At 45.2% G+C, this 27,515-nt stretch overlaps 4 protein-coding genes and 1 long non-coding RNA gene across 5 annotated transcripts; all 5 read left to right on the top strand.

The window, feature by feature from the left end:
• The first annotated feature begins 1,195 nt into the window (after window positions 1–1,195).
• Window positions 1,196–3,763, top strand: LOC123156103 (uncharacterized). Its single transcript, XM_044574302.1, has 2 exons — window positions 1,196–2,700; window positions 3,463–3,763. The coding sequence occupies exons 1-2, from the start codon at window positions 1,479–1,481 to the stop codon at window positions 3,492–3,494; spliced, it is 1,254 nt and encodes a 417-aa protein (XP_044430237.1). The 5' UTR covers window positions 1,196–1,478; the 3' UTR covers window positions 3,495–3,763.
• A 693-nt stretch (window positions 3,764–4,456) lies between these two features.
• Window positions 4,457–9,837, top strand: LOC123156189 (uncharacterized). The gene is made up of 3 exons (XR_006477920.1): window positions 4,457–5,004; window positions 5,509–6,716; window positions 9,502–9,837. It is a non-coding gene; the product is annotated as an uncharacterized lncRNA (long non-coding RNA).
• Window positions 9,838–10,674: 837 nt separating this feature from the next.
• LOC123156258 (uncharacterized) lies at window positions 10,675–14,492 on the top strand. The gene is made up of 3 exons (XM_044574430.1): window positions 10,675–11,977; window positions 13,037–13,104; window positions 14,076–14,492. The coding sequence occupies exons 1-2, from the start codon at window positions 10,762–10,764 to the stop codon at window positions 13,099–13,101; spliced, it is 1,281 nt and encodes a 426-aa protein (XP_044430365.1). The 5' UTR covers window positions 10,675–10,761; the 3' UTR covers window positions 13,102–13,104; window positions 14,076–14,492.
• Window positions 14,493–15,249: 757 nt separating this feature from the next.
• On the top strand, window positions 15,250–19,398 carry LOC123156348 (uncharacterized). Its single transcript, XM_044574507.1, has 3 exons — window positions 15,250–16,517; window positions 17,438–17,513; window positions 18,780–19,398. Exons 1-2 carry the CDS (start codon window positions 15,287–15,289, stop codon window positions 17,509–17,511), a joined length of 1,305 nt encoding a protein of 434 aa, XP_044430442.1. The 5' UTR covers window positions 15,250–15,286; the 3' UTR covers window positions 17,512–17,513; window positions 18,780–19,398.
• Window positions 19,399–19,539: 141 nt separating this feature from the next.
• On the top strand, window positions 19,540–23,220 carry LOC123190000 (uncharacterized). The gene is made up of 3 exons (XM_044602577.1): window positions 19,540–20,446; window positions 21,673–21,748; window positions 22,881–23,220. The coding sequence occupies exons 1-2, from the start codon at window positions 19,540–19,542 to the stop codon at window positions 21,744–21,746; spliced, it is 981 nt and encodes a 326-aa protein (XP_044458512.1). The 3' UTR covers window positions 21,747–21,748; window positions 22,881–23,220.
• Window positions 23,221–27,515: the final 4,295 nt, after the last annotated feature.

Consider the following 27,515-nt stretch of genomic DNA (forward strand, 5'->3'; position numbering starts at 1 on the left):
TTCGCACATTGATCACTCAGTGTTTACTTGCAAGGCATCGCTTACTTAGTCTCACTTCAAGGATAAGTGGTAAACACATATGGAAGGGCTCCCCTATGTCTCACTTCAAGCAAGACAGAGCATCCGCTCATTGAAGGGACGTGGGAATTGGCCGACCGAGTTGCATTGTCCGTGCATTTCGGATTTCATTCGTTTGTTTCCTTAGTCCCTTCTTTGATTTCGTTTTCTCTTTTTATTTTTGTTATATTTGCATAGAAACTTTAAAAAATATTTTAAAAACTTATGTTTGAAAAAATGTTTGTGAAACTTAAAAAAACTGCTGATAGCACTTGGAAAAAATGTTTCAAGATGTATTTGAAATAACAAATAACACATATTCAAACAAGAAATGTTCAAAAACATGTGTTTGAAAAAATGGTAATCATGTATTCAAAAAAGTTAAATGTGTATAAAAAATGCTTCTAATGTATATGAAAAACTTACAACATGTATGAAAATGGTAGACATCAAAACATAAATATGAACAAAATGCTAATATAGTATTTAAATAATATTAAAGGCTTATAAAAAATGTTCTAGATGTATACCAAAAATGTAGAAAGTGTATTAAAAATTGTACATAAAAACATAAATTTATAAAATGTCAATCATGCAAAAAATGTTAATCGTATATTTCAAAAATGTTAAAACATGTATTAATTTTTTCTCCTAATATATAACAGAAATATACAATGTTAATGAAAAAACTAGACATGTGTTGAAGAATAAAAGAGAAAGATGGTGAAAACTGAAGAAACAGAAGAAAGAAGCAAAGATAAATGGAAACAACCAATGAAAACCAAGAAAACAAACAAAGAAAGAAAAGCAAAAAAACCTAAGAAAAACCAAGAAAGTAATAAAGAAAAAAGAAAAAGGAATATCAGAGAAAAACCGGTAAAAAATTAAACCAGTTAAAAAACGAAGGAAAATAGAAAACTGAAGGAAATCAGTGAAGAAACCGTAAAAACCCGGAGAAGAAACAAAGAACCAAAAAGGGAAAAAAGAGAATAGAGAAAAAAACAAAGAAAACCGCAGCGGATACAACTAGCAAAGAAACGAACGCACAACCAAGGAACGATTCCGCGCTGCCCAGCACCAGGTCCGGTGAATTTTCATTTCAAAAAAAAAAGGTCCGGTGAGGTTTTTGGCGGGAAAATGGTGACGTCTGAGGTCCAGCCAGTTGGGCGATGGTACGGCTGTTCATAATGCAGAACTCGGTCCATGCACCAATCCTCAACCTGTCTAACTGACGTGCGGGCCCGGTGAGCCCTCACGGTGTAGTAGCCAGTGGAACAACTTCACGCTGCTTTCCGTCCTGCCACCTCCCTGGTATCTATCTATGCTGCGTGCACCCACTCCATGTGCACCGAGCCACTTTCCCCTCCACCACCACAACGAAATCCCCACCTGCAGCCGCCGACCGGCGTCAGGACCGCGAGATGCTGCCCCGCCACCTCCTACGCCTCTCCGCCGCCGTCTCCGGCGGCCTCCGCCGCTCCCTCGCCACCGCCGCCTCGCACCCGCCGTGGGCCGCGATGTGCCACTCAGCGTGGACCGTCGGGGCGCCGGGCGCGCAGGTGCGCCTCGCCGAGCCGCCGCGCATCTCCGAGGTGTACGTCCCGGAGCAGCTCCTCAAGACCGGCCCCCTCCCCGACCCCGACGGCGACTTCGTGCAAGGGCATGGCGGCGCCGTCTGCGCCGCGAGCGCCGACGGCCTCCTCCTCCTCGTCTACGCGGAGACGCGCCTGTTTGCCCGCATCGTCGCCAGGCAGGGCGGCCGCCCGCTGCGGCTGCCACCCCAAACCGACGCGCTCAAGAGCATCGACCCCGACCACGTCCCCAGCGTCACGCGCTTCGTCCTCAACCCTCTCACGCGCCAGATGACCCGCCTCCCGGACCGCGTGACCAAGTTCGAGGTCTCCCCGCTTTTCAACCTCCGCATGGGCCTCCTCACCCAGGCCGATCGCGGCCACGGCCCGCCTGACAGGTTCGCCGTCGCCGAGCTGCAGGAGGGGGACCTCATGCTCCGGTTTCTCTCGGAAAAGGGCAGGTGGGAGAACGTGGTGCTCTCGCCGTGCCAACTCCCGTCTGCGCGGCGAATGAAGATCGACCAGCCGGCGCTGGCGTTCGGCGGTCGCCTGTGGTGGGTCGACGTGACCTGGGGCGCTGTCTCCGCCGACCCCTTCAGCGATCGGCCGGAGCTCTCCTTCACCGAGCTGCCGAGGGGCAGCGTGCTAGCTGCAAGGAGCCCGCTGCCAGAAGCCGATGCCGAGGTGTCTTGGCGTGAGTACCGGCGCGTGGATGCAAGCCAAGGGCGGCTGCGATACGTCGAGGTCTCTCAAAAGGAACCGTTTCTGCTCAGCTCCTTTGTGCTCGACAACGATGGTACCGGCTGGACGCTGGAGCACCGGGTGGCCCTGAGCAAGCTCTGGGCGGATGGAGGCCACCCATGGCTGCCCTTACCGGCGGGGAAGACGCCACAAATTGAGCTTCTTGACCCACTTGACGCCAATGTGGTGTACCTCACGGTTGACAAGAAACACGTTATCGTCGTGGACATGAACACGAAGAAGGTGATTGGGAGTTATCTGTATGGAAATGACTTCTCTGTACCATGTGTTCTTCCTCCGTGGCTTGGATCGAGCCGGATCCCTTCTGCAGGTATATTACATTACATACTTGTCAGCTATACTTTCAGTTTTAGGTGCATAATGCCTAAGGTGCTTTGTGGGTCATCTTCGGCACAATATATTTTGTTTATCCTAGTGGTTGGATCTGTTTTGATCATTATGTCAAAATCGTCCAATAGAGATAATGCTTGTCTCATGACTAGATGGCTAAAAATTTAGAGATACATCGTGTTTATTAACAATTATTTATGCACCATGCATGTGTTTGGTAATAATTGGGATTGCAAAGCTCATATAGATCATAGGCACGGAGAAATCTTTGCATCTGTTGTCATTTCTTCCTGTTGTCCTGGTCATAAAGATGTTTCCTTCGAACATATTTACGGTAGTGTAATCGATTTATACTTTGAATGGAAATTTTGCAAGGTTTTGGTTGCTTTGATGTTACACTGTGTGCTCTAAATTTTATCTCCGTCTCTCTAACTTATGGATTTAAATATCTCTTCTAAATTGTCCATTTAAATATCTCCTTATGGATTTAAATCCCATTTAAATATGTTGTATTCTTTTAATATCTCCTCTACACCGTTCAAGTGTTATCCTCTAACTATTGTTGTGCTATTGGTTATTAATACACTGCTGAATTCTTGAGAATCTGCTGTAATTACCATGCCTTTTTGCTATTTAATTCTTGTATGCAATTCACAGAAATCTATACTGTTGTAATTCTGTTAGTGCTAGTGTTGCTGTTTGTCAAATTCTTGTACATTGATCAAATTATAACACTTTTCAGGTAAGGACACCGGGAAACACAAGACTCTGTAAGACGTGTTGGTTCGCTCAGACATCCAGTAGAAGGGACGAAGGTACCAATTTACCAGCTGATGACTCTCGTCATTTCGTTTTAGCTGATACTTCTTTGTCGATCCATTGTTCGTGGTATCTCATCCACTCACCTATTTAGGATGCTGCATTCTTGTTACAAGCAGTATCTCTTACGCCATTCATGCAGTTTTATGGATTGAAAGCAAACGCCATGCACATATTTGCCAATCACTACAATTCTTTTCAACTGGTTTTCTGTGTATTGATTGTCCAACATCTGGCTATCACTAATACCAGTTTCTCGTTGGTTGTATTGTAATTGGTGTTTCTATACAACTAGTAATATTTGCTGGCTAAAACTAGAAACATACCTACTCCATAGAATGGTTTTTATGTGCTACCTGAACTTGTTCGTCCATTCACTTTTGTGTGTGTGAAGAATTCCATTCATATATATTATTGTGGCAGCAACTTGTCAGGCTGCCAAATTACCGGTCCCTGTGTCAGCATGAACTTATACATCCCTCCATCTAGCTGTATTAGTGTCTCTGAACTGCAAGGCATAAAGGATGCCTAGCCTTGTTCGTCCGGTCACCACTGTATTAGAACCATGAAGTGTGTGTGTATATATATATATATATACTTCCTCCGTCCGAAAATACTTGTCTTACAAATGGTTGAAAATGGATGCATCTATAACTAAAATAAGTCTAGATACAACCATTTCTAAGACAAGTATTTTCGGACCGAGGGAGTATATATATATATATATATATATATATATATATATATATATATATATATATATATATATTTTTATTAATGGATGAGTTGGTTGAATAGTCCCATCACTTTCGTCTGGTTTTTTTCGTCTGTTTTTTTTCCCGTCCTTCCCCTAGCACCCCTCCACGCTGGTTTTCTCCCGCACGTTTGCTGGTTTTTTCTTTTCCCTCGATCTAATCTGGTGGAGGGGTCTCCTCACGCACGTCAAGGCCTCCCGCCTAATGTTTCCTCTTTCCGCATCGAGGGCCGCCGCCGCCGCCGCCCCCCTCCCCTGGCCGCCCCGCGGTCTTCTATCTCTCCAAGCTCCGCCGCCGCGCCCTGTCTTCTGTCTCTGCACGAATCTCTGCTGTGGAAGCCATGCCCTGCCGCGCCATCCGGGCACGCCGTGTCCGGGATGATGGAGGTGATGTCGGCCAGGTCCCTATTCCCGTCGGCATCTTTTGCGGCGGGACCCGTGGGGGCAGGTCCCTGTTCCATTATGCGTCGATGGCGTCGGCGTGGCCTTCCCCTACCAAGCACGGCGGCTCCTTGGCTGGATCATGGTGATGATGCAGCCGGATCGGCGGGGGCTAGGGATCTCGCCGGCTGGCGTTTCTTTGATGCCTGGGTGTTCCAATGGTGATGGAACAGATGTATAATGTACGGCACAAGACTTTGGACGAGGCTGATCTGCGTGGATGATTGTGGCTTGGCCGTCGGGCACACAATCCATTGATTCACACATAAGGTTTGCCTTTTTTTTCTTCTCTTTGCATTCTTTTCTATTAAGTTTTTAGATCTTTTGTGTTGGCCAACGAAAAAAAGATTTAGCACCCTAGATTTCTACTTTATATCAGTCTGGAAGCTCACCAGCCAATCAATCCACTTGGATTTCAAAGATATAATGGACTATATTCACTCACGTTGCCCACGCCCTGTTGTTTCATAGATATATCTATGCATATTTTGGTATTGCATCGTTAAGCAGTTCCTGGGAATTACGTGCATCAGGCATAAGTTTTATTTCCTCTATGCTTTAGTTGGAAATGGCAACTTGATTTAACTAGATTGGTTGTAAGCTTCGCTAAATTCCACAACAGTTATATTCGTGATGGGATCACACGAATGCCCTGGTGCCCGGTGTTCAGTGTGTTGTTCGATGAGCAGTTGGGTATTCCCAGGCCCATATGAGCACTTGGGTGGCTGACTGGTTGTATGTGGTACTTAAGTTACATTTTTCTTCTATATACAGAATAAATTCTGCAAGGCCCGTGGCGACTGAAAATTCTGCTTTAAGCAGTCCCTGGGAATTACGTGCAGCAGGTGTAAGTCCTATTTCCTCTATGTTGGGAATTACATTTTTCTTCTATATACAGAATAAATTCTGCAAGGCCCGTGGCGACTGAAAATTCTGCAAGGTTTTATGTACATGAAAAGGTAAATTTCATATAGTTGCAATTGCAACCAGAGAATCCATGGTTTGTTAGTTTGTTTCTCATTATATGCATGGTCTTTCCTTTGAAATTCCAATATTTATATTGTAGAATTGCCAGTTATAGAACATATGACAAGGTATTTTCAGTTGTGATATCAGAGTGTCCTTTTTGTAATTTTCATTTGTAGCACTGAGTTGTGCAGATTTATGATGGTCAAAATAATGTTGGCTAAATCTATTAGTAGAGTTATTTATTCTGTTCTGCACACCTGAATATTCAGAGTTATATGCATGCAACGACGTCTACATGTACTCGGTCGATGATCACTACTCTGCAGTACAAAATTTCTATGAGCACACTTAAGCAGAGTTATATGCAGACAATTAACAGTAATAGCAATTGTTGTTATTTTCAGAGCAGTTTTAATTTTAAAAAACATGTACTTGATTAATCTTTTCTTTTCTTTCATGCAACGAATAGAGTATACACAATATACTACAATTTGGTGTAACCCACACAAGGATTCAAGAAGCAGGGCCAAACAGGACTAATGAAGACATAGCACAGTACTGTTCTTCAGGATATGATGTTTATTTTTGCCAAAATTATTAAGAGATGAAGTAGTTTATTAGGTTTCCATTCCTTATATTGTGCATTTTTTATGTGACTATTCTCGGTACATATATTCTTAAGAAAAACAAGATAGTTGTTGAATGCTCTCTGAAACATAGCATAGATTTTTTGTCGAAAATAATACTCTATTTACTTTGAATGTGAGTTCTGTTTTGCTTTAAACAGCTGAGTGCATTCTGAAATATTGTCTCAAAGAACAAGGTGCATGTTGAGTATTTCTCCTCCCTCCCTCATCTGAGCGAAGAAGACATGCTGGAGTTGGGCGACTTCCACACCTCCCTCATCGACGGCGTCTACAATATACTTGGCAAAGTCGAGGACGTATACAAGATTCTCGGCAACGACAATGGTGTCTCCTTCCACCTTTTCAACAAAACCACACTTGGCGCCAGTAAGCACTCCCTCGCCCACCTCTCTTCCTCATGCCTCCAACGTGTTGTGCTTTCCGCGGCCGCTGAACGCACAACGCCGCTGTGTAACCACTTGCTCCAGTACATGTGTGCATTTCAGTTTTCTACTCGGCATTCTCTCAACAATCTCAAGTTATTTGGTGATTGGTTCTTTGACTTATAGGCTAAATCACATGGTTGAACTCACGATCTTCTAGAGCCAATATTTGTGGAGCCTACGGGGTTTTTTTTTTGAAAGGGAAAATAAAAATCACTATGTGAGGGTTTGTTACAAAAAACATAATCTTAGAACTTTCATAGTTTAGCAAGTATCTGGTTCTGAACTTTCGAAGAGTGCTTATAACAGTAATTTCTTCAGTCTTTTGTATCATTTTCCAGGAATTATTGCAAATACAAGTATTACACCTCTATATATTATATTATTTGTAATTCCGATTTAACAACGATTCTGTTGTAGTAGCATCCTTGTAGTTCACCATTGGGATGTGCACATTTAGTCTTTATTAGTAATACAGTTTCTTGATTTTCCTTGTAGTTCACCATTGGTATGTGCACATTTAGTCTTTATTAGTAATACAATACTTGATTCTTGAGTTCTGAACTGATTCATGACAGTAATGGTACGAAGTGAAAAAGAATTCTTGCTGTGATATGGATCCCTGTTCTGATTTTAGTGATTGACGCCGCCGTCTTCCAACACATGACGGCTGCAGCCCCATCCACCAGGCCACCTACACAGTGTCGCACCTATTAGCCAGCAAATCGCATGTGTTCATGTGTGTTGTTCCACCGAGATCATCGATCAAGTCATAGCTATCTAGCTTCCACGGAAGCATCCACCTACCAGCTAGCTTGCTGCTTGTACGTGTGCATCATCTGGGACAGATCCGCCGGCTAGCGCGGCTAGCGACCGCTGTGTACGTACGTGCTCTAGCGGTAAGTACGTAGCCAACACAGACCGCAGCCATCTATACCAGGGATCCTCCGCCCTACCGAGTCTTGCAAGCGATCATTGTAACTTTGTAAGAAATATTTCTGTTTGATACTGTCATGCGTTGTTGTTGCACTGTCACAACCATCCATCTACACACCAAATATATGTGAACAAGATTCATTGGGGTTCCTATTATGGCACTGAGTTGAATCGACAAAGAAGCTTCCATTCAGCATGCTATGTCAATGGAAGAATATCTGAAGCAAACCTCTGCTACTTCTCTGTTCTCTTTCATTTGTCGTGGGCAGCCAAATTGGTTGAAATAGTTATGGCCAGGGAATGTGGCAGCAGCCAAAAAGGGGTTTCTCTATGCCACCCCTCTGTTCTCTTTCATTTTCTATGGGCAACCATGTTGCATCTTATAGATTAGTGATCAAGATGTAAATATATCATTTGTGTCTTTACGTTACTAAAACTTTGTTGAGAATTGATTAATTTTAGATTTGCTTCTAGAAATAAATTTACATCTGAAGAATTGGAGCAATTATGGCACTGAGTTGCTGAGATAGTAGGTGTAGGACTTGGTGATGTAATAATGATCAAAATTCATACACACAATATTGGACAGGATAACAGTATACATGCTTTCGTGAGATGATTGGTCTTAAGCATAAAAATGCTTCCATGTGCCAATGCACAATAAAGAGTTCTATGTTTTTGTACCACTTTATTTTGTGCATTAGATCTGATAGTATATGTTAGTATATGTGCCATTTCAGTTTTCTAAGCATAAAAATGCTTCCATGTGCCAATGCGCAATAAAGAGTTCTATGTTTTTGTACCACTTTATTTTGTGCATTAGATCTGATAGTATATGTTAGTGAATTTCATTTTTGTTGAAATAGATTACAAGTGAAGAGGATTTCAATTATTTTCTGTATGTTATTGGCTATCTTGTCTATACATGTGAAATTTGATATGCAATGAGTAACAACCAACCCACAATGAATAGGATGACATAGTAATGCTACGAATAACCCATTATCAACAAAAGAACGTTCTCAATCTTTTTAAGGCCCGTGGCAACGCACGGGCACTCTACTAGTATATATAGTGTTACTATTCATCACCTAGGGTGCAGAATAAGTTATTCTTCATCCGAGGTAATATTACGATCATTTCATAATTAAATTATGTTTGGAATTCAAATAGTTACATTCATATTGATTCACTACGTAAAATTTGGCATAAGAAAAATAAAAATATAGGTCATAAGACAAGAAAATTTACAGTTTATGTGTATTTTACACTATATTTTTACGTTTGTAATTTTACATAACATAAAATATTTTTTACAACGATTATATATTTTCTTACAGTCTCTTTTTATGTCGGAAATAAGACAAAACTTACGGAACGTAAAATTACGATGAATTGATGGTAAAATAGAGGGGGTGAAGAATAACTATTCCTCATCCAGGGTGACGAATAGCGCGACCATATATATCTAGCCTTGTCATCATGATCACCATTGTCTCTACTTTTTCCGAAAACGGTATGACCAACTGATTAAATCCTGAAACTGAAGCTTGATCTTTATTAAAATTGATCGTGGTGTACTTTTCAGCTGCAATCAAGTCTTGGATAGAAAATAAACGTGTTTGGACGATAACTCACTGTTTTGTATCAATTTGAGAAATAGATATTGATGGGGTTTGTAGTAGCGTGTCTGTTTTCTGAATTTCTTCTCCATATCACTCATTCTCTTGACGTGTCTGTTCAAATGTCCCTAATGTTCTGATTTTGTTTTCCATGTTTCTTAAAACTAACAGGTGGTGGTGTCTAATCCTTGATGGTGGGGGTCTCATTTTGGGGGAAATCTGGAGAAGTCTTGGTTTGATGGAGTTTTGCTATCAACTTACTGTATCTCATTGAGGGAAAACTTGGAGAATTTTCAGACTATGGGTTCACAACAGAGCATTGCAGTCAAATTGCTAAATCAGTCAGCAAGTAACGGGCATGAGCATCGTGTATGTCGTGTTTTACTAGCTAGAAAATACATTCCTAGAAAGGATTGGTGCTTGGACATGTTACTCTTGTGCGATATCATATTTACATATCTTTACTTAAACCATCGATGTTGCATTGACGATTTGCTCCAAATAACCATTGACGCTGCATTGCCGATTTGTCTTGTTTTGTATCCCGGGAAAGTCTCAACCCATTTGGATGTATGGTTTGTGATTAAATAGCCTTTTGAGCTCATATAAATAAACATGTTTATTCAGAAAACGATACATCCAAATGGGTTGATACTTTCACAGAATACAAAACGAAACATTTATGATTTACTGAATTTTTTTTTCAATTTTTCAGATCACTTCAAAAAACTTAGTTCAGTCAATTTTGTACGTCGGATCTTTAATGGATGGCTGATGAAGGGGGGTAAGTCACGGTGAGACTTGGCTTCGTGAAGTCACCAAAGCTGCGTCCAGATAGAGTTGCTCGTCCATTGGCACGTCTGCGGAATATGTTTTTTGAAGAAAGAAAAAGGTTAGATGCCCAACATACTACTCCCTCCATTTATAAATACAAGTCTTTTTAGAGATTTCAACAAATGACTATATACAAAACAAAATGAGTGAATCTAAACTCTAAAATATATCTACATACATTCGTATGCTGTAGTTCATTTAAAATGTTTAAAAAAATTTATATTTAGGAACGGAGGGAGTAGAATTTTGGCGGGAGGAAGACCACTAGTAGAGTTCTGGCGGGAAAACGGCAGCCGATGGGAAACAGCTGTTCAAACGCGCCGCTCCTTGGCTTCTCGATGAAGCCTCGCTAGTCCAAAATGCGAAAGCTGGTCCGTGGACTACACCACAATGGACCGTATCACTGACGTGTGGCCCCGAGAGCTCTCTCCCGGCCGTGCAGCCGGTGGAAGAACCACACGCCACTTTCCTCCTGCGCCCCCTCGGAAAGTGGTCGGCGTGCACCCAGTCCATGTGAGCCGGGACCTGGAATCCTCCCCTCTCTCCACCCCAAGGGAGAAAATTCCCCACTTCAGTCTGCGCACCCAGCGTCGCCCGATGCCTCTCCGCCGCCGCCTCCTAGGTCTGTCCGGCGGCCTCCGCCGCTCGCTCGCCACAGCCGCCGCGCACCCCCCGTGGGCCATGATCAACCGCTCGGTGGAGTTCGTCGGGGCGGCGAGCGCGGACGTGCGCCTCGCGTCGCCACCGCACGTCTCCGAGCTATGCGTCCCGGAGCGCCTCGTCAAGACCAGGGGCAGCCCCGGCCCCGACGGCGACGTCGTTCAGTCGCCCGCCGGCTCCGTCTCCGCCGCGAGCGGCGACGGCCTCCTCCTCCTCTCCTGCCTAGACCTGCGCTTCGTCGCCCCCGGCGCCGCTCGGGTGCGCCAGCATCTCTACGGCCTCGACCCCACCCACGTCCCCAGCGTCACGCGCTTCGTCTGCAACCCTCTCACCCGCGAGCTACGCCGCCTCCCGGACTCCGGCTCCGACCCTGAGGCCGACGTCCTGTGCGGCCCCAACATGGGCCTCCTCACCCAAGCCGATCGCGGGCACGGGCCGCCTGGCAAGTTCGCCGTCGCCGACCTGCAGGAGGGGAACCACATGCTCCGGTTTCTCTCGGAAACAGGCAAGTGGGAGAACGTCGCGCTCTCCCCGTGCCAGGTCCCACTTGCGCGGCCAATGGACATAGACCAGGAGGCGCTGGCATTCGGCGGCCGCCTGTGGTGGGTCGACTTGGCCTGGGGCGCAATCTCTTCCGACCCGTTCAGCGACCGGCCGGAGCTCTCCTTCGTCGAGCTGCCGAGGGGCAGCGTGCTGCCGGCTGGCGTGCAGCACGAAGCTTTTCGCCGAGGGAGCCCGCTGCGTGACGCTCAGGGCAGGGTGTGGTGGGAGCAGGCGCCCGTCAGCTACCGGCGCATGGGTGTCAGCGAAGGGCGGCTGCGGTACGTGGAGGTCTCTCAAGGGGAGCCGTTTTCTCTCAGCTCCTTCGTGCTCGACGACGAAGGCAGCGGCTGGACGCTGGAGCACCGGGTGGTGCTCAACAAGCTCTGGGGGAGCACCATGGGACTGCCTTTACAGGAGAGGGGGTCGACACGCATTGTCCTTATTGACCCGCTTAATGCCAATGTCGTTTACCTCACGGCTCACAGGATTGCCGTCGTCGCCGTGGACATGGACAGGCAGGAGGTGATCGGATGTTATCCCTATAGAAACGACCTCTGTATGCCATGTGTCCTTCCACCGTGGCTTCGATCGACCCGAATCCCTTCTGCAGGTATTCACCCACTCGTTTTAGTTGCTAGATTGCATATTTCTAAGGTTTAGTTTCACATTTTGATGTCAATGCATGAGATACTTTTGTCCAATAGACATATTACTTTTGTCTCTACATAACAAGATCACTCGAAAATGACTGACAAGCGCGAGTAGTAGCAATTGTTTGTACACTGTGTTTGTTAACAATTGGATCTCAAATAAAAGTTTTCTGGATGAAAGGTCCTTGGCTCCTGCCTTTTACAGAAATCCCAAAGAAAATTGTTATTGGTGATTTGTATGAGAAGAGCCAATGCATTGATCTAGTGGCACTTCTATCACAATTCTCTTTTTGTGTTTAGTACTTTGGGGTGGACCTGAAGTCTCAATCTCAAATATCTTCTCGACTTGAAACTTCCAACCTTTGGTCATCTCTACATGTTATCCTGTTCTGGAAGTGTTTATCTTAAAACATATCTACGTAGTGTCAGTGATTTGCCTTTTGAACATATTTTTTTCCAAGTTTTGGATGCTTTCTAGCTTACAAGTCCGAATAATCTTATCCTGGTTGGTGCTGCTGCATGTTCTGAGTCATGAAGCTGTCCATATATTCTGAGAAGTGAGAACTGTTTCGTTAAATGACATGATGTATTTTCTGAGTTATGAAGCTGTCCATATATATTCTGAGAACTGTTTCGCTAAATGACATGCTGTATTCGACCTGATTAGAGTCCTCCTTTTCGATAAATAGAGTTATTTGCAGGCTTGTAATTTACACCGCATGTTCTACATTTAATTTCTGCCTACACAATTTCATTTTAGAAGGATTTAATGATGTTATATCCATTTTAATAATGCGTCTACACTACCCAAGTGTTAAACAAATATATTCTTCAAATTGCTGTGTTGTGGCTTATGGGTACACTCTGATCAGTTCTAGTTAACCTGCTCTAAGTATCATTCTTTTCTAGTTCAATTTATTGTATCCAATGCACATAAATCTATACCTGTTACAAATTATGTTGTCTTAGTGTTGCTATTCTTCAAATTCTTGTGCATTGATCAAATGAACCCTTTTCAGGCAAGAAGTATGTTGAGAAAAACAAGACTCTGGCAGATGTTCTAGTTCGTTCACACAGTCACTAGAAGGTACCAGACAATTAGTGAATCCCTATTTACTTCCCTTCTGATGCTTCATTATTGATTGCTAGTTGTATCTCATCCAGCCACAACTTTAGGATCCTGCATTCACATGTATCTCTTACTCAGTTCATGCAGTTTATGGATCTGGAAAGCGATGACATGCATTTATTGCCGATTACTACTACTACTGATTTTCTCTGTTTGTCCAATGTATCTGTTATCCTTCCTACTACTGCCTGTTTGTTGTTGGTTGAGTTATAATTGGTTTTTAGTGGAATTAGTAATATTTGCTTGGAATGGAAACTAGTAACATATTATACTGCGTAGAATGTTTATTTTGTTGAAGTGTGCTACCCGAACTTGTTCTTCCATTCATATTTTTGTGGCAGCGACTTGTGCTAGCTGCCAAAAAGTGTCATTTGGTGTCTCAGCATGGAAGTTTGATCCTGGTGTATTAGTGTTTCTGAACTAGCAGCCATGATCTTGTTCATCATGCTGAGCACTGTACACTGAAGGATTTTTCACCCTGTCATCAGGATGACTGTTGTCTTTTCTTTCCCTGAGATATGTTCCCCAACCATTTAAAGGCTGGAACTGAAGCTTGATAACTATTAACAATTGGTCGATGTGTAATTTTCGGGTGCAACCAAAAGTCGGATAGAAAATAAACATGCTGCCAGACCTTCTTTCTATTTAAGTTTCGGAAATGCGCATAGGTTGACCATCGTAGCATTTTTGTTTACCCAAGATTGTTTCTCAGGGGAAAGTAAAACTGGGATACCAGCAGAAGCTGGACAGCCCCCATTCACTTCTCATTGTTCAGGCAACAAAAGATATCTAAAGAAGTTATCCGAACAACAGTTCACTTAACCGAGTTAATTAGTAAATACAGTGTCCATGTAACCTTAACCCCCATGTTCTCATACAAAAGGAAAAATGTGGTGCTTGTATCTAATATTCCTTAATTTTATCCTCAGGTTTCTTAAAACTAAGGTGCTGGTGCTCTAATCAACCAGGAGGCTCATGGTGGTAGCTTAGTATGCTGGGGGGAAATCTGGAGAAGCCTGTGTTTTTGGAGTGCTGATCAACTCACTGTATCTTGGATCGTAGGAAATGTGGTACTTTTGTTAGACTTTCAGTTCGCTCTCCAGTATCTGCTGTAGACACCAGTAAGATAGTTCATTCGTCGCAAAACTGGTGCTTCTGCAATGTTTACTCTGATGAGAAACCTTATTTAGGGACCTCTGCTTCTGCCATAGGTGCTGAACTGACTATTTGAAGGAACGGTTCAGTATTCGCTGCCCTAAGCTAATATGTATAATTTTGTGCCAATCGGTCGTGCATTGAACTTGTTAAGTGAGAAGGATGAAATGAGGTTGCTTTTTGTGCCCTGATGGCTCTTAATTCAGCAGGATGAAATGAGTATGTGAAGTGCACATCTTACCATGCGTATGTACTGTGCTACACTTTTGCTGTATTCGTTTTTTTCTTAATAATTGTTACTTATTTTGCTACACTTTTGCAGTTTTGCTGTATTCGTTTTTTTTAATAATTGTTAGCTATTTTGCTACACTTTTGCTGTATTCGCTTTTTGTCTTAATAACTGTTACTTATTAAAAAAAATATGATAACTTTTTTTTTGCGGATCTAATGGGTCTGTCACACTAGGCCTGGATAGCCTTGCACATGGGCTCTTGGTTTAAGGGAGGCCCAGGCCTAGAACATTTCGGCGGGAAAATGGCGCCGTTGAGCTATTCCAAACACGGATGGGGGTTCGTGGACTATACGGCAAGGTTGAAATCAGCTATATGTGTTTTTGTAAGAAGAAAAAAAAGTTTATGTAAGCTGTAGCGGACAAAAAAAAAGCTAGAAGGCCCAACACCAATCCCTTCGAAATTTGGCGGGAAAAAGGTGACGTCATAGGCATGCCTCGGCTTCTCGAGAAGCCTTTACAGGCGTACGGCCATTCCTAATACGAAATCAGTGCATAGACCACCACCCAATAGACCGTTTCACTGACCAGTGGGCCCGGGAGACATCTCCCAGTCGAGTACCCGGTGGAACGACCGCAGGCTGTATTCCTCCCGCGACCCCCCCCGGTCCATGTGAACCCTCTGCTCTCGCCCACGGCGCACCGAGTCCACAGTCCACACCACACCACACCAAGCCAAGGAAATTCCCCACCGCGATGCCTCTCCGCCGCCGCCTCCTAGGTCTATCTGCCGCCGTCTCCGGCGCCCTCCGCCGCTCGCTCGCGACGGACGCCGCGCACCCCCCGTGGGTCATGCTCGACCGCGTGGCGCAGGTCGTCGGAGCGTGGAGCGCGGCAGCGCGCCTCGCCGAGCCGCCGCATGTCTCCGAACTGCGCCTCCCGGAGCACGTCATCGAGGCCTTCCCCGCCCCCGACAGAGACTTCCTGGAACTGCGCTCCGGCGCCATCTCCGGCGCGAGCTGCGACGGCCTCCTCTTCCTCTCCGTCCTAAACGCGCGCTTCACCCCTCCCGCCGCCGGCGAGCGGCGCGCCGGTCGGGCGAGCACGCACCCCGCCGTCCCCGACCCCGCCCACGCGCCCCGCGTCACACGCCTCGTCTGCAACCCTCTCACCCGCGAGCTATCCCGCCTCCCGGACTTCGTCTCCGACCCCGAGTACGATTTCATGCTCGCCACCCAGATGTCCATGGGCGTGCTCACCCAATCAGACCGCGGGCAGGGGCCGCCTGACAGGTTCGTCGCTGCCTTGCTGAACGGGGAGCAGATGCTCCGGTTTCGTTCGGAAACAGGGGAGTGGGAGGCCGTGGCGCTCTCGCCGTGCTTTTTCCCACTTCCGCGGCCGCGGCGAGTGACGCTGGACCAGGAGACGCTGGCATTCGGCGGTCGCCTGTGGTGGGTCGACCTGTCCTGGGGCGCACTCTCCGCTGACCCGTTCAGCGACCGGCCGGAGCTCTCCTTCGTCCAGCTGCCGAGGGGCAGCGTGCTGCCTGAAGGCGCGCACGGCCAAGCGAGGAGCTTGGGTGTCATCGACTGGCATATGCACACGCCCTTCAGGTACCGGCGCATGGGTGTCAGCCAAGGGCGGCTGCGCTACGTCGAGGTCTCTCGGGACGAACCGTTCCTTCTCAGCTCCTTCGTGCTCGACGACGGGGGCAGCGGCTGGATGCAGGAGCACCGGGTGGTGCTCAACAAGCTCTGGGCGAGCCACATGTCCCTACCCTTACAGCAGGGGGCGACGACACGCATTGTCCTCATTGACCCAGTTAATGCCAACGTCGTTTACCTCGCAGTTGACACGCTAGCCGTCGTCGCCGTGGACATGGACAGGGAGGAGGTGATTGGGAGTTATCCGTACAGCGACACCGGCGCCTGCATACCATGTGTTCTTCCACCCTGGCTCGGATCAAGCCGGATCCCTTCTGCAGGAGGTGACTCGCTTGTTTAGTTTGCTAGATTACATACTTTTCAGCGCAATATACATAATACTTTTGTCTACATAACCTGATCACTCAATAATGACCAATACACGTAATTAGTAACAATTGTTTCTTCACTGTGTTTGTTAACAATTGGATGTCAAATGTTGTTGTTATGGTCGAACGACCCTTGGGTTCGGTTTCTTATAGAAAGCCCAAAGAAGATTGTTATTGTTCGTTTGTATGAGAAATGGCAATGCATTGATCTAGACACACTTGTATTATATTCACATTTTGTATTAGAATGGTGCAGGTACTTGGGGGTGGGGTCTCAAGTTCCAATCCCAATTTTTTCCTAGATTTCCAACCCCTGGACATATCTACATTTTATCCTGATCAGAAAGAGTTTATTTGGTTTTGATCAGAAATTTAGCTAGTTTTGGTTGCTTCGTAGCTTACAAGTTCGAGTAATCTTATCTGGTCGTTGCTGGTGCAGACTCTCAGTTACGACTTGTCCATATTTCCTGCGAACTGTCGTGTAAAATGAAATGCTTGGACCGGATTAGAGTCCTCCTTTTTTGAAAAAAAAAAGAGTTATCTGCAGGCTTTGAATATGTAATTTACACTGCATGTTCTACATTTAATTTCTGTGCCTCTATAATTCGTCTATTGAAGGATTTTATGATGTTATATCCATTTTAATCACGCGTCTACAACCAAGTGTTATTGTCAAAATAAATATATTCATCAAATTATGTTGTGGCTTATGGGCACACTCTGATCGATTCTTGTTAACCTGCTCTAAGTATCATTTTTTTTCCTAGCTCAACTTTTTATATGCAATGCACATAAATCTGCACTGTTATAGATTATATTGTCTTAGTGTTGTTGTTTTCAAATTCTTGTGCGTTGAATAAATGAACCTTTTTCAGGCAAGAAGTTCGTTCGGAAAAACAAGACTCTGGTAGATGTCGTAGCTTATTCCGACAGCTACTACAAAAGATGAAGGTACCAATTTAGACATTCAGTGAATCTATATTAGAGTCCTCCTCGTTGGTTGAGTTATAATTGGTGTTTTAGTGGAATTGGTAATATTTGCTAGGAATGAAGACTTGTGACATATTTACTCTTAGAATGGTTATTTTGTTGAAGTGTGCTACTCCATTCATATTCTTGTGGCAGCAACTTGCGCTAGCTGCCAAAAATTGTCATTTGGTGCCTCAGCATGGAACTTTGATCCCGGTGTATGTATTAGTGTTTCTGAACAAGCAGGCATGTAACTTTTGATCCCGGCGTATATGTGGTACTGTAGATATAAATAGTTTTCTCCATAAATTTGGTCAAAGTTTGACTTTTCAAAAAAATCTGTATGAACTACATTATGATTTTCTCTGTTCATCGAACATTCCTTAATACTGGCTTGTCGTTGGTGTTTTAGCTGAACTAGTAATATTTTTTGAATTTTTGAACTAGTTATATTTACTGGGAACCGAGGCTAGTAACATACTCTCTTTGTTGAATGCCTACTACAGTACGTTCAAGTGTGCTACCTGAACTTGTTGTTCCCTTCATATTCTTGTGGTAGCAATTGGCTTGGCTGCGAACATTTATCAGTTGGTATGTCAGCATGGATCTTGTATCCAGGAATATTAGTGTTTCTGAACTACTACTCTAGTAGGCATGAAGGATGTAGTCTTGTTCATCATGATGATCAATGTATACGTGCATGAAGCATATATTGCCTTGTCATGAGGACGACCGTTATTCTTTCGCCTGAATTATTATCATCAACCAATTAGAGCCTGAAACTGAATCCTGATAATTGCTAACAAATCGATCGTTTTGTGATTTTCTTTTGCAACCAAGACTTGGATAGAAAATAAACATGTTGCCAGATTGACAGTATTGTTACAGTTTTGGAAATGCAGATAGATGGACTACATTAGCGTTTTTTTGTTTACTCAAGATTTTTTTTTCTTGGTGGAAAGTAAAGCTGGGATACCAGCAGATGCTGGGCACACACCCATTCTCGAAAGCCGAATCACATAGCGGGCAACAAGAGATATCTAAAAGAAGTTATCCGAACAGCAGTTCATTCAGTAGTTTCATTTTGCTGTTTTTGCGTATCACCCATCCTCTTCACATGTTTATTCGAAATCAATCACCATGCTTATTACAGTCTCCCTATAATTTAGATTCCCACGTCAATCATACAAATAATATTTTTTTTTGCGATGTGTGTGTCTCTGATGTTCCTTATTTTTTTCTCCTCAGGTTTCTTAAAGCTAACAGATGCTGAGTAGGAAGCTGATGGTGGTAGTAGCTTACTGATGCAGGGGGCAATCTGGAGAAGCCTGAATTTTTGGAGCGCCGGTCACGATCAATTCACGGTACCACGTTTGCACAGCGTATGTGCTGTAAACACTAGCAAGACGATTCATTCCTAGCAGAGTTGATGCGCACACATGTTTACTCTGATGGGCGATGAGGAATCTTGTCTAGGGATTTCTGGTTCCGTCATAGGTGTTGAACTGACGATTTAGTTGGAACGGTTCAGGGTTGGCTGCCTAAACTATGCATGATTTGGTGCCAAATGATGGTGCATTGCTCTTGTTAAGTGACAAGGATGAAGTAGGGGCTGCTTGGCCTGATGCCAGTACTTGCTATGCTAGTTATTAGGCGAGTCTGAATTCAGTAGGATATATCACCATGACCTGTTTTCTGTGTGCGAGATGTCCATCTTTGCAAGCATATGTTGGAGTCTGCGCTGTGTGCTGCAGCTTAGAAGAAACGAATTATTTGGTTCTTTCTTTTGTTATAACTACTTCTTTTAAAGAAGATTGTACGGCAACTGCTGGATCTACTACGACTGTATCACGGGAGGAGGAAGAAATGAGGGACGCCATATTCTGTTTTCGAAGCTTGATTTTGGCCACCTTTTGTTTTTTAGAACAAGGAAGCTTGAATGGGCTGATCCGTATAGGGGCTCCTGGTTTTAGGGAGGCTCAAAGGCCCGGAGCGTTTCGGCGGGAAAATGGTGGTGCCGTTGAGCTCAGCCGATGGGCAGCGCGCAGCTGTTCAAACTCACGCGCTCCAAATGGCCTCCTCCTCGGCTTCCACAAAACGTCGCAGGCTGTACGGCCGTACCGAATGCGGAAATCAGTTCGTCACTTCTACGACTACGAGCCTCATGTCAGAAAGCTCATGTGCGGCGAGCACACGGGCCTACTCACCCGAGCCGGTCGCGGCCACGACGGGCACGGGCCGCCCGACAGGTTCGCCGTCGCCGCGCTGCAGGGGGACCGGATGGCCCGGTTTCTCTCGGAAACAGGCAGGTGGGAATCTCTGCCGGTCTCCACGTGCGAGCGGGCGATGGTGCTGGACCGGGAGGTGGTGGCTGGACGCGACCTGCGGCGCCATCTCCGCCGACCCCTTCAGCGACCGCCCGGAGCTCTGCTTCGTCGAGCTGCCGAGGGGCAGCGTGCTGCCGGCCGCCGCCCCACATCGAAGAAGAGGGCGCCTGTGCGTCACATCGAAGCACCGGCGCCTGTGCGTCAGCCAAGGGCGGCTGCGGTACATCGAGGTCTCTCAAGAAGAGCCATTTGTGCTCAGCTGCTTCGTGCTCGACAACAATGGCACCGGCTGGACGCTGGAGCACCGGCTCGACCTCAGCCGCTACGAGACTCACCGGTACGGCCACCCGTGGCTACCCTTAAAGGGGGATAACACGCCACAAGTTGGGTTTCTTGACCCACTTACCGCCAATGTTGTCTACATGTCGGCCTGCATCACCACTCTTGAGGGTACGCCACGAGTCGTCTTCGTCGTGGACATGAAGATAGACCTTCCGTTTCGGAGTTATGCGTATAGATCGGGCGAACCCTGCTTCGTACCTTGTGTTCTTCCGCCGTGGCTTGGATCGAGCCAGATCCCTTCTGCAGGTTGTGACCCGCTCCTACTCTGTTTTTCTTCCATCTTTACATGTGCAAGTGCAATGCAGGTGTTGCCAAGAACTGTAGATTTTCTCCGAGGAATTTGTTTTCTGCATCTTACGGGTAGGATTTGTTGATTCTTATGTTGGAATCGTCCAATATACATGATATTTTTGTCTCCCATAGCTAAATAACCACTCAAACATTAGTAATATATATACCATGTGCTTGGTAACTGTTGGTATCACAAAGAAAAGTTTGAAAGGGGATTAGTTTGATTGTTGACTGGTGATGTGTATGAGAAAGGGCCCGTTGATCTTTAACTAACCACTAGGAAATGGTAGCATAAATTGCAGCCATGGATTAGTATGTATCAGTCTTATCGAAAAACACAACTTATAATTCCACTTTTGTTCCTTTTCTGTTCTTAATTAGGCTTAAAATGGTGCTAGATTCAAACTGCTTAGGACCTCCAGTTCTCAGTCCATTCATTAAGTTAGAACTTCCAACCTTTTGTCATTTTTAACCTGTTGGCCTTGGGCATAAAGAATTTTTCTGAAAACATATTCATTGTAGTTTCAGTGATTTAGCCTCTGAACAGAAAATTTGCAACTATTTTGTTTGCTTTCATGGTAATCACTATAGCTGACAAGTTCGAATAATCTTATCCTGGTTACTATTGGTGTTCATGACATTAATCGTCAGTCGCTCATCTCTTCAATCTTGACTGGGAGGTTTTGGCCTTCCATTGCTCCAGAAAGCTCATCAATCATGGGAGAAATACGATAGGCCTTGGCCAGTGACTTTGACTTAATTAACTCAATGAATGACTAATTTCTAATCCAAAACAGCATTCTCCTTCTTTGGTACTTCTACAAGCTAGAATGCTCTTATCTAGAACGTGATTATAATTTTATGCTGTTTGTGACTTTCCAGTACACAATGCATGTTCTACATTTCATTACCATCTCTCAGTATTTAGAAATGGATTTAAATATGTCGAGTCCATCTAACCACTCATGTACACTATTCAAGTGTTACCTTGCTGAATAATTAGATCATGTACAGTAATTATTTGTGCTATGGGCCTATGGCTTATGGGTACACTGTGCTGAATAATTCATAACCTTCCCTAACTATTAGGGCTTTTTTTAGCTCAACTCATGTATGCGATGAACAGAAATTTGTTGTGTTTGTTCAAATTCTTGCACATTGATCAAATGAACCTTTTTCAGGCAACAAAGGTGTTAAGAAGAACAAGAGTTTGGCAGATGTTCTGGTTCGTGCAGACAATCTGCAGAAGAGATGAAGGTACCAGTGAATGAATCACCTCTTCTGTTGCTTTCTTTTAGCCGATGCTTCTTTATTCATCCAGTGTCAGTTGTATCTGATCAATTCACATGTATAGTTAGGATGCTGCGTTGTTGTTACAGTACAAGTATCTCTTACTCAATCCATGTAGTTTATGGATTGAGAAAACAACGGCTGCATATTTTTGCCATTTACTAATACCATTTCAGCCAGTTTTCTCTGTGCCGTCCAACATATTGTTCTACTTAATACCAGCTTCTGGTTGGCTGAGCTCTAGTTGGGGTTTTAGTGGGACTAGCAATATTTTGCGGACTCGAGTCAAGATAATTAACATATTCACTCCGTAGAATGATTATTATTGAAAGCGTGCTACCTGAACTTGGTAGAATTGGGGTGCAGCACGCCGATGGATTACTAGAGTCGGGCGCTGGAGTGTCATGTGTGCAGTATTTTCCTTCTTTCATTCATGTTCTTGTGGCAGCAACTTGGTGTTCCCCAAAAGTACTGGTTATCGTGTCAGAATTGGCCTCCCAACCTTCCATCCAGGTGTATTAGTGTTCCTAATAGCCGGCACAAAGGAACTTTTCTATCTGGGACGAGCAATGTTTTGGGGACTCAAGTCAAGACTACTAACATATTCACTCCGTAGAATGATTATTATTGAAGGCGTGCTACCTGAACTTGTTCTTTCATTCATTATTCTTGTGGCAGCAACTTGCTGCTGCCAAAAAGTACTCTGGCTGTTGTGTTTCTAAACTAGCCGGCACATAGGATGCCTAGCATCGTCCATTTCTGGAATACTGTACTAGAACCTAGCCTTGCCATGATACTCCACTGTCTTTCCTTTTCATGGAATGTTATCACCAACTGATTCAGGGGTGAAACTTAAGCTTGATATCTCTAGACATTTGGTCATGGTGTAATTTCTGCTGTAATCAAGACTTGAGCAGAAAAAAAAAATGGTGTCCTGATGATAACTCAGGTGTTCTATTTCAGTTTTGGGAACAGATATTGATGGACTATGGTAGCTGTTATGTTTACTCAAGAATTTCCTTTGACTGTGTTTCCATTTCGCTCAATCTCTTCACCTGTTTACTCAAAAGTGTCCCTAATTTTTCCTCTTCCTTTTCAGGTTTCATTAAACTAACAGCAGCTGTTGCTATAGTAAATTAGGAAGCTGATGGTGTGGTATCTTTGGGAACCGGAGAAGTCAGGGTCTGCTAAGAGTTTGCCGATCAACTCGCCATATCTTGTCTTGGTGGTGATCTGGGAATTCTTTCAGACTCCGGGTTCGTGGTAGAACATTCCAGTAGAACTGCAAAATTAGTTCAGCATGCAACAACTATCATGAAACATCATCGTGTTCTTGTATGCTTTGTTTAGTAGCAAGACATTGCATCTGCAGGAAAAGATTGATGCTTCTACATGTTAACTCTTACGATAACTCTTATATATTTATGGATCTATGCTTATCTCACCAGCGCTGCATTGAGGATTTGTTCGAATGGATCAGCATTTGCTGCCATATCTTATACATTTTCATCACCAAAGATCTTGAGCTGCAGGTGTAACCTGCACATGATGGTGCAGCCTCCGAAGAGCATGAATAACCGGCGCACGGAGCATCTCCATCAAGCCGGTGTCGTGGCAGTCCAAACAAGATACTGCCTGCAATATCTATACATAGCGGAATTCTTGATGCTTCCATGACGATTACATCCCCCAATCTGTCCATGTGTTGCTCATATATAGTATTTCTGACTATGGGGCAACCTTTGCCACTACATGGTCAATTCACTGTGAGTTAGACAACCGTAAATCTGTGAATCTTGAAGATTGCATAACAGCACATTATTCATCTGTTCATTTTCTTCAAGAGAGCCTTATCGATTCTTTACAACATTTCAAAGCAATACAACAACAATAGAATTCACACCTATAAATCAAAGATGCACACAACCAATTTATTATAAACCAAAGAGCAGTGTGACAAACCTGTAGCTTAACAAATAACAGGAAAACAAAATATCTCAAACATTTATCAAGTGGTCCATGGGCGAGAGCTTAAACTTAAACCCATGCTTAAGTTGGATCACATAGTAGCATTCATCATGTTCACGGAATAGCTAAAGCATTAGCCCTGGAAAACTTCAACATCAGTAGGCAAGTTGATTCTCCTTAGCAGATTGCTGTGTCTGTCCATGCATGGCAGTTTGCAGCTAGCACTGTCTAAACTTATACGAGTTGTTATGCACAAAACTTCAGTCGATTTTTAGACAAAAGGAAACCTTTTCACATGCTTTAATGAAATGTACTCCCACCGTCCCATAATACAAGAGCGTTTCTGACACTACACTAGTGTCAAAACGCTCACATATTATGGGACTGAGGGATTAGCTAGAATGCTTAACAAGAACAGAGACAGGTTCTTAACAAGACATAACACAACTCTCCCTCACCCATCAAACTCGAAAACAAAACAAAACAAAAGCCAACACCAAAATAACAATCTGAACTTCCATGCTTGGATGGCCTGCTTGATATTTATGCTTCATCATCGCCATGTCCAGCTTCACTTGATGCTTCAGCCACAACACCTGTCCCTGCTAAATGGTGTACAAGTCAGTAGGATGAAACCATGCATCTTAAGGTCTGATACACATTCACTGTCTTATTTTGTGGCACAACAACTGAAATAGATTAATTAACATATACTCACAACTAAATGTAAAAAACTAAAAATTAGTAAAGATACCTGGTGGACTGTAGAAGCTAAGGTAGGGATAGAGGGCCCATGTAATACCTTCTTGCTGACACAGCTCGTTGGAGAGCTCCTTCAAGCTTAGTGACTTGAGATCGATCATATAGGTGCCAAGATCCGTGATTGCAAAAACAATGACAGTGCCCTCGATGGAGCCAACCAACTCCGTGGTTACCTCGGGATCGCCAACGGGGAGAATAGTCTCGAGGTTGATGCGGCTCCGTCGTGTCCATGACGCAAGTCCATCAGGATCCACCTCCCTCCACCAGATGGTGAGGTCGAAATTGTACAGCTCTGCGAGCCCAAGCCGACCGTCGTCCGATGCCATGAGGATAGGGGCGATGGGGCACCGAAAATATATAAAAGAACACCTGCACCCAGGCCCTTCCTATCTAGCCATCCATTCTGCGCTTCGCGATTCGTGCAAACACATTTCTCTTTTTTGTTTCTCTCGCATAAAACATGTTTTGAAGTTCAAACCTTTGCAGCGTGCCAAAGCTTTCTATCTAGAATCTAGGATAAATCTTTCAGATTTTTTGGTCAAAAATAATTTTTTTGTATATTTATTTTTGACCAAAAAATCTGAAAGATTTATCCTAGATTCTAGATAGAAAGCTTTGCCACGCTGCAAAGGTTTGAACTTCAAAACATGTTTTATGCGAGAGAAACAAAAAAGAGAAAATTTCAGATAAAAAGTTAGTTGTGTTGCACAGATCTTAAAGTAATATTGGACAACTAGGATAGAAGGGCCCGGGTGCAGATGTTCTAAAAATCCACGTCCGATGGGGCACCCCATTGAGCACGGCAGATGAATGTCCGATAGACAGTACCCAGCCAAGTCATACATGAGAGTACCATTACTATGGTCCCTCGAAATGGGGAAATAGAGCACGTCTCCAACGAGAACACTAGGCATCGTGGTGAAGCTGATTTCAATCTCAACAAAACCAACATCCAGAGTGACCGGAGAGCTCCAGTTACCCGTCTCCGACGAGTACACGGAGGCAGTGGCGACCCTCGCTTCCTCGTCAAGGCTGACGAAAACCACAAGGGATGGACCCAAATGGCAGTCATCGTGCCTGCAGCCGTCCGCGGCACAGAGCACCGACGCAGAGCTGCTCGTCCCCGGCATTTCGGGGCAGCGCAGCACCGTCTGGCTGCCCGTCACGGGCTCCCAGATGACTAAGAGCGGGATGTTCGCATCCCTATCGAAGTACTGGAGGAGGACGCGGCCGTGGCGGCAGTCCTCCATGGAGTAACGACTGTGCAGGAGATCGGGCTCGCACGGGCGGAAGTCAGTGGTGGGGACGAACTCGGTGCACAGCCAGCTGTGGAGAAAGCCGAGCATTGGAGGCGTTCGGTGGAAGTCGCGGTACCGGCGACGGAAGCCGCAGCTGGCGAGGAGGCGGCGCCACGGCTTGCACGCGAGGGAGGCGCGGAGGAGGTTCCCGGGATCGTCCGGCGGGAGGCGGATGAGGATCTCCTCCACGAGCTCCTCCATCTCGCCCAGCTGCCGCACCAGCTTCGGCGGCATCGTTCGTGGCCGGTGATCGGGGATCGGGAGGCCCTAGGGTTGTGGTGGTTTTGGGGGGATTGGATTTGAGAAGACGAACGGAACGAGCGAGAAAATTTCGGCGGTTCTTCATATTTTCAATCTGGCGCCTCTTTGTTTTTAATTTTACATTTTAGCGTCTCAATCGTTACAAAATTACTGAAGTGGGCACAACTCATCAAATCAAAATATAAAAAGGACTAGAGGCCATGGCAAGATTTTTTTTTTGCCCCGCATATATACAAGAACAGGAGGATAGCACACGCTTTGACATGTCGATCTTTAGTTGTGAAATTATTGGCTAGTGACAGGCGCCGGGAGGCGGGCCGAAATTTCGGCCGGTCACACCGCGCTCGTCCAATCTAATCTTGTTTAGCTGTCTGATGTGTCCACCTATTTCTCAAATCTCTTCCCAGACAAGTCAAACACCCGGGGGAGAATAGAAATCACACGTGGATCCGTGCTTGCGGAGCCGCGGGTCGCCTGTGTTGTCTTCAGCCACCCAACTTGCCAGCCACCCGCGTCATCCACACTCGTCGGCCTCCCTATGCCATTGCGCCGTCGCCGCTCGTCGTCGCCGCTCACCGTGGCAGCTCGTCGGTTGCAATACCGACGTCCACTGATCTGCCCCTTCCTATGCAGCAATGGCGGGGGCGTCGGTTCCAGCATCTGCCGCAACACCATTGGTGCATAGAAAACATCGTGTGCATCAACGCCTCGCCGCTACAGCTATTTCTCGCCGGTCTCTAGTTGAAGCTTTTCAAATACTCCCTTCGTTCCATATTACTCGTTGCAGAAATGGATGTATCTAGAACTAAAATACATCTAGATACATCCATTTCTACGACGAGTAATTCGGAACGGAGGGAGTAGATGGTTGAAGTTTTTGTGTCAACAATTGCAACTTTTTGCTTTCCCTGATGCCAGTTGAAGCTTCGTATATCGCCGGTTGAAGCTTTTTTCATCACCGGTTGCAGCTCCCGTGGTTGCATGGTGGCCGACCCTCGATCCCCGTCGTCTCCGGTTGAAGCTTTCGACAATACCAGTTGTAACATTATCATCGTCGGTTGCAACTTTTAGTGTTGCGCAGTGGCCGACCCAACTTTCTCGTCGCTTTTCTCCTCGCCGGTTGCAACATCGTCCTCTCTGGTCGTAGCTTTTCTCGTTGCCGGTTGCAACATCGTTGTCCCTGGTCATAGTTTTTCTCGTCTGCAACACCGGTGGCATTGGATGAGGCGGAGCGGGGGGGGGGGGGGGGGGGGAGGCTTGTTGAGGAGGTGCGCGTGGGAGGCGGCGGCCTACTCGCCGAAGAAGAAACATGTGAGAAAAATGGGAAAGGGGATCGCCCCCATGCTGAAGGAAGGGGAGGCCGGTGACTCTATGATGGCCGACAGACAATATCCGACAGGGGAGGCATGCCGGCTTGGAGGAACAGCACGGATCCGGCCAGAGGC

Source organism: Triticum aestivum, chromosome 1A (assembly GCF_018294505.1).
Source record: "Triticum aestivum cultivar Chinese Spring chromosome 1A, IWGSC CS RefSeq v2.1, whole genome shotgun sequence".
NCBI lineage: Eukaryota > Viridiplantae > Streptophyta > Magnoliopsida > Poales > Poaceae > Triticum > Triticum aestivum.

Coding starts and splice junctions, on each gene's coding strand:
- LOC123156103 (XM_044574302.1), top strand. CDS start 1,479: ATGCTGCCCCGCCACCTCCTACGCCTCTCCGCCGCCGTCTCCGGCGGC. Junction 2,701..3,462: donor GAGCCGGATCCCTTCTGCAG/GTATATTACATT, acceptor AACACTTTTCAG/GTAAGGACACCGGGAAACAC.
- LOC123156258 (XM_044574430.1), top strand. CDS start 10,762: ATGCCTCTCCGCCGCCGCCTCCTAGGTCTGTCCGGCGGCCTCCGCCGC. Junction 11,978..13,036: donor GACCCGAATCCCTTCTGCAG/GTATTCACCCAC, acceptor AACCCTTTTCAG/GCAAGAAGTATGTTGAGAAA.
- LOC123156348 (XM_044574507.1), top strand. CDS start 15,287: ATGCCTCTCCGCCGCCGCCTCCTAGGTCTATCTGCCGCCGTCTCCGGC. Junction 16,518..17,437: donor CCGGATCCCTTCTGCAGGAG/GTGACTCGCTTG, acceptor AACCTTTTTCAG/GCAAGAAGTTCGTTCGGAAA.
- LOC123190000 (XM_044602577.1), top strand. CDS start 19,540: ATGGTGGTGCCGTTGAGCTCAGCCGATGGGCAGCGCGCAGCTGTTCAA. Junction 20,447..21,672: donor GAGCCAGATCCCTTCTGCAG/GTTGTGACCCGC, acceptor AACCTTTTTCAG/GCAACAAAGGTGTTAAGAAG.